The sequence below is a fragment of the Loxodonta africana genome, chromosome 4, assembly GCF_030014295.1.
Source record: "Loxodonta africana isolate mLoxAfr1 chromosome 4, mLoxAfr1.hap2, whole genome shotgun sequence".
In the NCBI taxonomy this organism is placed as follows: Eukaryota; Metazoa; Chordata; class Mammalia; order Proboscidea; family Elephantidae; genus Loxodonta; species Loxodonta africana.
Window position 1 is genome coordinate 102,953,971 of NC_087345.1, and position 12,771 is coordinate 102,966,741.

The 12,771-nt window shown below is 38.0% G+C and overlaps 1 protein-coding gene across 5 annotated transcripts in view; it reads left to right on the forward strand.

The window, feature by feature from the left end:
- Positions 1–12,771, forward strand: part of SLC2A13 (solute carrier family 2 member 13) — a 371,468-nt gene that overhangs the window by 58,577 nt on the left and 300,120 nt on the right. For all 5 annotated transcript variants that reach the window (XR_010321870.1, XM_010595831.3, XM_064284386.1 and 2 more), the window contains exon 2: positions 9,643–9,802. Coding sequence is in view for 4 of the 5 variants with exons in the window: in XM_010595831.3 (XP_010594133.2) it covers positions 9,643–9,802 (160 nt within the window). In the remaining variant the exon portion in view is untranslated. The remainder of the gene's footprint in view (positions 1–9,642; positions 9,803–12,771) is intronic.

Consider the following 12,771-nt stretch of genomic DNA (forward strand, 5'->3'; position numbering starts at 1 on the left):
TGAAAACCTTATGAATAGCAGCAGAACATTGTCTGAGATAGTTCCGGAAGATGAGCCCCTCAGGTTGGAAGACACACAGAATATGATGGGAGAAGAGCTGCCCACTCAAGGTAGAGTCAACCCTAATGATGGAGATGGAGTCAAGCTTTCAGGACCTTCACTTACTGGTGTGTCACAAATCAAAATGAGAGGAAACAGCTGCAAACATCCATTAATAATTGGAACCTGGAATGTAGGAAGTATGACTCTAGGAAAATTGGAAGTCATCAAAAAAAATTGGAACGCATAAACACTGATATGTTAGGCATTAGTGAGCTAAACTGGACTGGTACTGGCCATTTTTAATTGGACAGTCATATGGTCTACTGTGCCAGGAATGACAAATTGGAGATGAATGATATCACATTCATCATCAAAAAGAGTATTTCAAGACCTGTCTGTCATAGGATAATATCCATACACCTACAAGGAAGTTAATATGACATATTCAAATTTACACACCAAGCACTAATGCCAAAGATGAAGAAATTGAAGATTTTTACCAACTCCTGCAGTCTAAAACTGATCAAACATGCAATCAAGATGCATTGATAATTACTGGCAATTGGAATGCAAAAGTTGGAAACAAGAAGGATGGTACTTGGAAAATATGGCCTCGGTGACACAAATGACACTGGAGATCACTTGATAGAATTTTGCAAGGCCTACTCATTGCATATACCTTTTTTCAATAACAAGCGGAGACTGCGCATATGGACGTCACCAGATGGAATACACAGGAATCAAATTGACCACGTCTGTGGAAAGAGATGATGGAAAAGCTCAGTATCATCAGTCAAAATAAGGCCGGGGGCAATTGTGGAACAGACTATCAGCTACTCATATGAAAGTTCAAGTTGAAGAAAATTAGAAGTAGTCCATAAGAGCCAAAGTACGACCTTGAGTATATCCCACCTGAATTTAGAGACCTTCTCAAGAATGGATTTGATGCATTGAACACTAATGACCAAAAATCAGAAGAGTTGTGGAATGATATCAAGGACATACGTAAAGAAAACAAGAGGTGATTAAAAAGAGAGAAGAGAAAGAAAAGACCAAAAAGGATTTCAGACTCTAGAAGTTAATCTTGAATGTTGAGTAGCTAAAGCAAAAAGGAGAAATGATGAGGTAAAAGAGCTGAATAGAAGATTTAAAAAAAAAGGATGGCTCAAGAAGACGGTTATTATAGTAATATGCAAAGACCAAGAGTTAGAAAACCAAAAGGTAAGAACACACTCAGGATTTCTCAAACTGAAAGAACTGAAGAAAAAATTCAAGTGTCAAGTTGCAATATTGAAGGACTCTATGAGCAAAATATTGAATGACGCAGGATATATCAAAAGAAGATGGAACATAGAGTGCACGGTATGAAAAAGCATTGGTCGACTTTCAATCATTTCAGGAGATAGCATACCAGGAATTGATAGAATATCAATTGAGATGTTTCAACAAACGGATGCAGTGCTGGAGGTACTCACTTGTCTATGCCAAAAAATTTGAAAGACAGCTACCTGGCCAACCAACGGGAAGAGATCCATATTTGTGCCCATTCCAAAGAATGGTGATCCAACAGAATGCAGAAATTATCGAACAATGTCATTGGCATCACACACAAGTAAAATTTTGCTGAAGATCATTGAAAAGCAGTTGCAGCAATATGTTGACAGGGAACTGCCAGAAATTCAAGCCACATTCAGAAGAGAACGTGGAAGCAGGGGTATCATTGCTGATGTCAGATGGATCTTGACTGAAGGCAGAGAATACCAGAAAAATGTTTACCTATATTTTATTGACTATGCAAAGGCATTTGACTGTGTGGATCATAACAAATTATGGGTAACACTGCAAAGAATGGGAATTCCAGAACGGTTAAATGTGTTCATGAGGAACCTGTACATAGACCAAGAGGCAGTCATTTGAACAGAACCAGGGGATACTGCATAGTTTAAAGTCAAGAAAGATGTGTGTAAGGTTGTATTCTTTTGTCGTACTTACTCAATCTGTATGCTGAGGAAATAATCTGAGAAGCTACACTATATGAAAAAGAACGTGGCAATGCAGCATCAGGATTGGAGGAAGACTCATTAACAACCTGTGATATGCAGATAACACAACCTTTCTGGCTGAAATTAAAGAGGACTTGAAGCACTTACTAATGAAGATCAAAGACTATAGCCTTCAGTGTGGGTTATAACTCAACATAAAGAAAGCAGAAATCCTCACAACTAGACCAATAAGCAACATGATGGTAAACAGAGAAAAGATTGAAGTTGTCAAGGATTTCATTTTACTTGGATCCACAATCAATGCCCATGGAAGCAGCAGTCAAAAAATAAAACGATGTATTGCATTGGGCAAATCTGCTGCAAAAGAACTCTTTAAAGTGTTAGAAAGCTAAGACATCTCTTTACAGACTAGGGTGTGCCTGACCCAAGGCATGGTGTTTTTAATCACGTCGTAATCATGCGAAAGCTGGACAATGAATAAGGAAGACTGATGTTGAATTGATGCCTTTGAATTATGGTGTTGGCGAAAAATATTGAATATACCACGGCCTGCCTAAAGAATGAACAAATCTGTCTTGGACGAAGTACAGCCAGAATGCTCCTTAGATGTGAGGATGGCGAGATTTCGTCTCACGTAATTTGGACATGTTATTACAACATGATATTGCAATAAAGAGCATCATATAATTTTTTTTTGTTTTGTTTTCCTGTACATATAAAAGTTATATGCCTTAGTTATCTCGTGTTGCTATAACAGAAATATCACAAGCAGTTGGCTTTAACAAAGAAAAATTTATTCTCTGACAGCCTAGGAGGCTCGAAGTCTAAATTCAGGTTGCCACCTCCAGGGGAAGACTTTCTCTTTTGTAGGCTCTGGGGGAACGTCCTTGTCATCAGTCTTTCCCTGTCTAGGAGCTTCTCAGTGCAGGGTCCCTGGGTCCAAAGGATGTGCCCCCCTCCTGGTTCTTTGTTCTTGGTGATAGGAGTTCCCCCCTGTCTCTCTGCTCACTTCTGTCTTTTATATCTCAAAAAAGATTGACTCAAGATACAACCTAATCTTGTAGATTGAGTCCTGCCTTATTAACATAACTGCTTCAATCCTGCCTCATTAACATCATAACCAAAAACAAACAAACAAAAAACCCAAACCTGTTGCAGTAGAGTCAATTCTAACTCATAGCGACCCAAGGAGTGGCTGGTGGATTTGAACTACCAACCTTTTGGTTAGCAGCCAAGCTCTTAACCACTGTGCCACGAGGCTCCATTAACATCGTAGAGGTAGGATTTACAACAGATAGGAAAATCACCTCAGATGACAGAATGGTAGACAGTCACACAATAGTGGGAATTGTGGCCTAGCTAAGTAGACACGTTTTGATGGGACACAATGCAATCCATAACATTATACTATAGTTTAAATGTGCAATAATATTATGTCTTAAAAAAAAAAGTGTACGTACCTTAATGAAAAAAAATTTTATTTGTAAAAAATGCTAACCATCATCTGAGCTTTCAGCAAGTTGTAATCTTTTTGCTGGTGGAGGGTCTTGCTTCAGTGTTGATGGCTGCTAACTGAACACTGTGGTGGTTGCTGAAGGTTAGGGGTGGCTGTAGCAGTTTATTAAAATAAGACATTGATTGACTCTTCCTTTCACGAAAGGTTTCTCTGTAGCCTGTGATGCTGTTTGATATCATTTTATCCACAATAGAACTTCTTTCAAAATTGGAGGCAGTCCTTTCAAACCTGGCTGCTGCTTTATCAACTAAGTTCATGTAATATTCTAAATCCTTTGTTGTCATTTCAGCAATGTTCACAGTATCTTCACCAGGAGGAGATTCCATCTCAAGAAACCATTTTCTTTGCTCATCCTTAAGAAGCAACTCCTTATCCATTAGTATTATCATGAGATTGTAGCAATTCAGTCACATTTTAAGGCCGTACTTCTAGTTCTCTTGCTATTTCCAGCACATATGCAATTACTTCCCCCATTGGAGTCTTGAACTCCTCAAAGTCATGTATGAGGGTTGGAATCAACTTCTTCCAAACTCCTGTTAATGTTGATATTTTGATCTCCTCCAGTGAGTTACTGTTGTTCTTAATGGCATCTAGAACGGTGACTCCTTTACAGAATGTTTTCAGTTTACTTTGCCCAGCTCCATCAGAGGAATCACTATCAATGGCAGCTATAGTCTTATGAAATGTATTTTTTACATAATAAGATTTGAAAGTTAAATTTCGTCCTTGATCCATGGGCTGCTGAGTGGATATCGTCTTAGCAGACATGAAGACAATATTAATCTCCTTGTACATCCCCATCAGAGCTCTTCGGTGACTTAGGTGCATTGTCTGTGAGCAGTAAATTTTAAAAGGAATCTTTTTTTCTGAGCAGTAGGTCTCAACAGTGGGCTTAAAATATTCAGTAAACCATGTTGTAAACTGATATGTTTTCATCCAAACTTTGTTGTTCCATTTATAGAGCACAAAAAGCATAGATTCGGCATAATTTTTAAGGGCTCTAGGATTTTCTGAATGGTCAGTGAGCACTGGCTTCAACTTAAAATCACCAACTGCATTAACCTATAACAAGAGAGTCAGCCTGTCCTCTGAAACTTTGAAACCAGGCGTTGACCTCTCCTCTGTAGCTATGGAAGTCCTAGATGGCATCTTCTTCCAATATAAGGCTGTTTCATCTGCATTGAAAATCTGTTTTCCAGTGTCGCCCCCTTCATCAGTTACCTTAGCTAGATCTTCTGGAGAACTTGCTGCAGCTTCTACGTCAGCACTTGCCGCTTCAACTAGCACTTTTATGTTATGGAGATGGCTTGTTTCCTTAAACCTCGTGAACCAACCTCTGCTAGTAGCTTCAAGCTTTTCTTCTGCAGCGTCTTCCTCTCTCTCAGCCTTCATAGAATCGAAGAGAGTTCGGGCTTTGCCCTGGATTAGGCTTTGGTTTAAGGGTATGTTGTGGCTGGTTTGATCTTCTACCAGACAACTAAAACTTTCTGCGTATCAGCAATACGGCTGTTTTGCTTTCTTATCATTCCTGTGTTCACTGTAATAGCGCTTTTAGTTCCTTTAAGAACTTTTCCTTTGCATTCACAACTTGGCTAACTGTTTGGTACAAGAGGCCTATCTTTTGATGTGCCTTCCTCACTGAACTTAATTATTTCTAGGTTTTGATTTAAAGTGAGAGAGTTGCGACTCTTCATTTCACTTGAACACTTAGATATCATTACGGGGTTATTAATTGGCCTAATTTTGATATTGTTGTCTTTCAGGAAATAGGGAGGCCTAAGGAGAGAGAGATGGGAGAATGGTTGGTCACTGGAGCAGTCAGAATACACACATTTATTGATTAAATTCGCCGTCTAATATCGACGCAGTTGGTGGCACCCCAAAACAATTATAATAGTAACATCAAAGATGACTGATTACAAATCACCCATAACAGATATAATGATAATTAAAAAGTTTGAAATATTGGGAGAATTACCAAAATGTGACACAGAGACACGAAGTGAACACATGCTATAGGAGAAATGGTGCCAATAGACTTGTTCTATGCAGGGCTGCCACAAACCTTCAGTTTGAAAAAAAAAACACAATACCTGCAAAGCTCAACGAAACAAGGTATGCCAGTACCTTGTATTCCTCTCACCTACCTCTTGGTTATTCATCCACCAGATCTTAGTTTAAATATGACATCCTCATCCAAGACCCCTCTGACTTGTCAGGCTGGGCCAGTACATTTGCTGTAGGCTTATGTTCCCCATAGCTACCCTATGGTGAAACCTGTCACCCTTTAAGTGTAATTACTTGTTCAGCACATTTTACCCAGCTGACCTTAAGCTCCATGAGCACAGAGAACATGTCTCTGTCTTCCAGCTCTGCCTCCCCAGTGTTTAGAACAATCTCAGCTCAGAGCAAGTATTGGACAAAAACTCCCTGATTAATGGACATACCGTTTCCATGATTTGAGCTCTGTCTTCTTCTCCCACCTCATCTCCACACACATTCTGCCTCATGCTTTCTATTTACCTCTGAGAAAACACTATTCTATTTCTTATTTTTGCAAGCTCATGCTGTTCTGTGCAGAAATCTCTGCCCAGCCTTTCCTAGCTACCACCTAGACATTGTTAGCATGTAGCAATTGTCATCATCACAAGGTAGAATCCAGTACACTAGCACATTATTTTGAAATTATTTGATTGCAGGTTTCCAGGAGTAGGGCTTGTGTGGCTTCTTTTATTGCAGGGACTCTGTTTTGCGCATTCCTGTATTCATTTTTGTAATCTCAGCACCTAACACAGGTTCTAACTGAATTGAGGAAGTTGAAATACCTCATAACTGGATGTAAGAATAAAACTAATTGCTGGCTGCCTTAGTTATCTAGTGCTGGTATAACAGAAATACCACAGGTGGATGGCTTTAACAAACAAATTTATTCTCACAGTTTAGGAGGCTAGAAGTCAATTCAGGTTGCGAGCTCCAAGGGAAGGCTTTCTCTATGAACTCTGGGGGAAGGTCTTTGTCATCAGTCTTCCACTGGGGCTAGGAGTTTCTCACTGCAGGAGCTCTGGGTCCAAAAGCCATGCTCCACTTCCGGCTCTTCTATCTTGGTAGTAGGAGGTCCCTGTCTTTCTTCTTGCTTCTCTGTCCTTTTATCTCTGGAAATGAACATAAAAAATGATGTGGGCCACACCCTCAGGAAGGCCCCCTTAAATTGGATCAGGGCTGTGACCTGAGTATAGGGGTGTTGCATCACACCCTAGTCCTCCTTAGCATTACCTAATCTTACCTTATTAACATAAGGGACAGCTATCTCTCAAGTGGGACCATAACCACAGGCACAGAGACTAAGATTTAAAACACATCACAAAATGGAGGATAATCAGATGACAAAATGGAGGACAGCTACACAATTCTGGGAATCATGGCCTAACTAAGTTGACACATTTTGGGGGGACACAATTCAGTCCCTGACACTGGCATTATTGACTACTTTCTGCATGCTGGCCACAGTTCTAAATGTGTTATTCAGTTAACTCACTGAGTCCTCTCAATCCTTGTTAAAGAGTAACTTTCATGCTTCCTATTTTTATAGATGAGGAGCTGGACACCTGGGAGGGTTAAGTAAGTTGTACAAACCCAACTAGCTGATAGGTGGCAAGGCAGAATTTAAACCCACTGGTTGGTTGCAGAGCTACCCGTATCTGTGATGGTGAGCTAGTGTAATGTAATGCTTTCAAAATTTGTTCTTAAATCTCACTGCCTGCTTCAAATTCTGGTTCTACCACTTACTGTGTGACCTGGGGTAAGCTCCTCCTTTGCAAAATGGGGATGACTGTATACCCTCTATAGGGGTGTTCAGAGAATTAAGTAAGATAATCAGTCCATGTAGAATATTTAATAGAGTACATGCAGTTTGACAGTGTAAAGTCAGTGTGAGTGCTTATTGAACAGAAGATCTTTTGGGGTTCTTCCCAACTCTAAATTCTATGTTTCTATCTTTATGTAGCTCTTCAGTCATTTCTCTTTGCCATCACCTATTACTTTTAAGTGCTGTGGTATTTATTTTAAACAATCAAGCTTTATAAGGGCCTAAGGACATCTCTGCATCTCCTTTCAAGTAAAATCTATGGGCTTTGTGACAAGCATGTGTTGCCGAAAACTGTGATCCTGATTTCCCATGCACAATTCAGTGTACAGATGGCTGGATGAAGATCTCTGGCTAAAGGGAGTGACTGAGTTCCTCTTTGTAGCTAGACCAAGTCAGAAAGAGAAATCCAAACAATATATTACTGTTGATTGATTTTTGAAAATTTCTGGAGGTGTTTTAATAGTAATGACTAAAAAGAATGTACAATTAACTTGTCGACATTTGCAGCAGATGTTTCCTCTTTCTAAGGTAGATGAAGGGCAATTTAGGATGGTCTGTGCTATTAAATTTATTAACAGTCAAATGGAAACTTTCAGCTCTTTAGATGGTGATTTAATTGTAAAGATTACTCATACTTTGTCTAGTAACACATGCTTATTATTTCATGAAACGCATAAGATTATTTTTATCACCTCTGTATATTGACAGGTGCAAAAATGACGAATAACATTGGTGGAAATTACAAAGGGTATAGTTCTGAGATATGTTAGTCTGACGTGGATGCAAATTTTATACCTATTTACTGGTAGTTATACAACATTCATTGAATATTCCAGAAGCAAATATTTTTTACTTTGCTTAAATCTTGTCTATATGTCCATTTATTTTTTAATTCATCCTGTTTAAAAGATGGAACAAAGCAAATTAAAATATAGCAAAAAGAATATGTTTAAAATAGGTGAAATTGCAATGTATTACGGCATTTGGAGGGCGTTTAGTCCACAAATAAATAACCATAAAATCCAAAATGCTTGATAAAGCTGGGCCTCTCTGACAGCCTACATAAAGAGTAAAAGACAGCTGTGTGATTTACAGTGCCTATGGACAGACACAAATCAGTTGTTTAGAAGCACAACTGATACTAGAGAGATGTCTCCTGTTATCTGGAAAGTGGTAAATAGCACCTCCTACAGCCCTTGTATGGAAAACATAGCAACAGGTTTGTTTGTGCTACTACCTTCAATACAGAGAGGCCATTTTGCTGTCATGAGAAAGGTAAATTCATTAAAAGCAATTTTATGGGGCTCTGTTACGCAACACTTTAATGTTCTGGCTCAACCTAGGGATCTACAGTATCTAGAGATATGAAAAGGAGCCTGGTGGTACAGTGGTTAAGCTCAGCTGCTAACCAAAAGGACAGCAGTTCAAATCTACCAGCTGCTCCTTGGAAACCCTGTGGGGCAGTTCTACTCTGTCTTATAGGGTCACTATGAGTTGGAATCAACTCGATGGCAATGGATTTTTCAGTTACTATAGATTATGCTCAGTAATTTTAGATAAAATAAATTTAAAGCAGATATAACCAAATACATGTTAGTCATAAAGCCCTCCATTTTATGGCTAAGTTCATCTGTTTTTTAGAACTGTAAATTCCGAAAGTACTGCCCAATATAAGCTATTTCTGAAATGTACATTTAGCCATTTGAATAAGGTAACTTAATGTATGGATTTCTTATTAGTAAACCAATGAGAGTTTTTAGTATGTGTACTGGAAATAATGACTTTGAATTATCAATATGTATTCTGGGATAATGTTTATTCTCACCATTGTCTGATTTTATTTCCATGTAGACTAAAAATAGTTCATTAATTATATTCTGCTTAGGGAACATTTTCCTATTTTTAGTCCTCAAAAATTATAAAGCACACTTATATGCATTCTGCAGTTATCTTAGGTCCTTAAAGGTACTTTGATTTGTAGACTTTTAAGCGATAATATGAAAATGATTCTCAGAGATTGGTATCTCACATACTTATCTGCAGTAGCCCCTAATTAATTACAAACAAAATTTTTAAATATATAGTAAAGCTTTGTTTAAAGTAGAAAAACAAGCCATATATGTATTGTGTATGTCTTAAACTAGTATTACTATTTATAACAACAACGGAAGCCTTGAGTAAATATCTTATGTTTGCTTTCCATTGTTTCTTTCCAGGCATTGCTTCTATGACAGTGCCAGTGTACATTGCCGAGGTCTCACCACCCAATTTAAGAGGCAGATTAGTCACCATTAATACCCTCTTCATCACCGGAGGGCAATTCTTTGCGAGCGTTGTTGATGGAGGCTTCAGTTATCTGCAAAAGGATGGATGGAGGTCTGTAAAGAATTCCTACATTTAATTTTTCAAATAAAGCATGATTTTAGGGGAAGGGAAGAATATTCAAGTTGGTTATTTTGAATCATTATAGCTAATTTATAAGTCAGTGGCATTGGGCAAAATCGAAAGTGGACAAGAAGCTGATATTTATTTTAATAATAGATAACCTACGATTAGGAATTGATATTTACAGGACTTTTTTTTTTTTTTTAGCATTTAGGTGACATTTCTCACACTGTGTGTAATCTTTTGCAGTATTTGTTTAAAAATGAATGCAGTGATTAATATGCATGGGGTTCTTGAGTTACATCAGTGACTGACAGCTGTTTGTGAGCTGCAGATACAGCCAACAGCCTTTTTTGATTTAGGAAGCTACCTTTTGGTCTGAAAGAAATGCGGTCTTTTAAGATATAGATTTAGCTTTGTAAAAGATGCTAGATATATAAATAAAAATATGTTAATTATTTGATCATTGTTTGGCTTACTTTGAATCAAAAAGGATGAGAAAAGTGGTTTTAAAATACTTTAAAATAAATTCTGAATGAATGTTTTAAGTGCAAACTATTTTGTCTTTTGTTAGTACTCAAAGATATTATGAACTCAGATTTTAATATCTAACTTTGTGGTATTCAAAATAACAGACTAATATAACTGTTCCTGAAAATTTTATTAAAAGGGACAACCAATTACGTATATTCTCTAACTTGTTTTCTTGCCACCATTTATCTGTGTAGGTGCTGGGGGTAGAATATTGAACAAGACAGATTAGAGTCTTGCTTCCGTGAGGCTTCAGCTGTGTTGAAGTTACTCCTTCACACCTGAAGAAAAGGGTTAGATGACATGTGGCTGTAGGCAATTATCCTTCTTTGCAAGCCGCATAGTGAACCATAGGGCTTAGGGTGATCCACCAAAGCCTTACACTGGTAGAGTTTTATTAAAAGACATGTCAGAAAATTCATCGTAGTCCCTGAATGCCTGAATTTGCCAGGACTACTAAAGGGAGGACACAGTTGTTAAAAGCAGTAGCACTCTCTGCAGATGTTGGCAAATGGCTTTCCACCTCTGAAGGAATCTCTGCCAAAGTGAGAAATTATTGGAGAATTGACAGCAAAAAATTTCATAATTCTTTTCCACCCTGTATGTGAACACGAAAGGAGCCCTGGTGGCACAGTGGTTACCAGTAAGCACTTGGCTGCTAACTGAAAGGTTGGCAGTTCAGACCTACCAGCCATTCCATGGAAGGATATGGCAGCCTGCTCCTGTAAAGACTACAGCCTTGGAAATCCTGTGGGGCAGTTTGTTGAGTCCTGTAGGGTCGCTATGAGGCAGAATTGACTCCACAGCAAGGGGTATATGAACAGGAAGATGAAGGTGATGATTATCATCAGCGTAACCTAGTATTTTTGAATTTTTCTTGGAAATCAATCATTCAACTGCAACCAAGTTAGAAAACATAAATCATTTATTTACATTTTGTTAAAAAATTATTAGTATAACTAATACAGATATATATTCAAAAATATGTTTTTATTTTTAGAATCTATTTAAAATAATACTGGGTTTAAGGTAGAAGTTTACACAGCAGATTAGGTTCTCATTTAACAATTTGTACACAAATTATTCAGTGATATAGGTTATATTTTTCACAATTTGTCATTCTCTTTCATTCTGTTCTGGTTGTACTATTTCCTGTACTCTAGTTTCCCTGCTCCCTTATAAAAATCTGTTTTTAAGTGAAAACATATAGAATACATAAGCCCCGTGTTTGGCCTTAGTGTAGCAATTTAAATATCTTTTCTCAGTCCTAGATAGGAGAGAAAGATCATACAGTATCATAACTTATCAATATGGTGCCCCTACATAGAAGCAGAGGTCTTAGAGAGGCATAAACCACTTGCCAGAGGCAGGGTAACATAGTTATAGACAGACTTGGATTCAAATCTGTTTTCTGCCACTTACTAGGTATGAACTTCAGACAAGTTACTTGGCTCCTCTGAGTCTTGATTTTCTCATCAGAAGAAAATGAGACCAAAAATACTTACAAGTAAGATTAGTGGGAGAAATAAACTAGTTATTATATGTAAGGCATATGTTTGACACGTAGTAAATCCTTAATGAGCAGTGAATCACATTATTGTTATTATTATCCTTAATGAGCAATGAATCACATTATTGTTATTACTATTGCGATGAATGACTAAAAAAATGGGTGCTACTTTAGGTATGTCTGTGGTTGTAGGAAACCCTGGTGGCGTAATGGTTAAGTGCTACGGGTGCTAACCAAAAGGTCAGCAGTTCGAATCCACCAGGCACTCCTTGGAAACTCTATGGGGCAGTTCTGCTCTGCCCTATAGGGTCTCTATGAGTCGGAATCGACTGAATGGCAGTGGGTTTTCGGTCGGGTACAGTTGTAGAGTAGGTGGAGGAAAACTCATCTTATGGCCTCTGTTTTCTTCATCATGGAGATGGGGTCTGTAAGTGGGAGGGCAGAGGACTAGACAAAATGCTGAATGTCCATAGAAGGAAAATACAATTTCCAGGTAACAGTGGGATCCCAGCTGAAGTTGGAGCCATATATTTGCAGTGAAGCCATTTAGCATGCTTGCATGAATTTTTCCTGCAATAACTAGAGAGCCCAGGGTGAAGAAATAAGACAGTAGGGAAAACAACTAGGGGCAGGTTTTAGACCAAGACATTGACAAACTAGATCACTTTGAACCCAATTTATTATTTGCACACATATACATATAATTGTTTGTGTGTAAACATGTCTACTTTTTTTAAAGGTGAATTTTCTGTATGTGATCGTCTTCCTTTATTTACCACCCTTAGCAATATGTTTGTTTCAACTGACTCCTGGGCTACAAGCAAGTAAGGATTGAAGTATTATTTCCTTAGCATCAAGTTTAGAACCTGGAGTTGTCAGCAATTGTAACTTACTCATAATTATAACGAAGATAACAAGT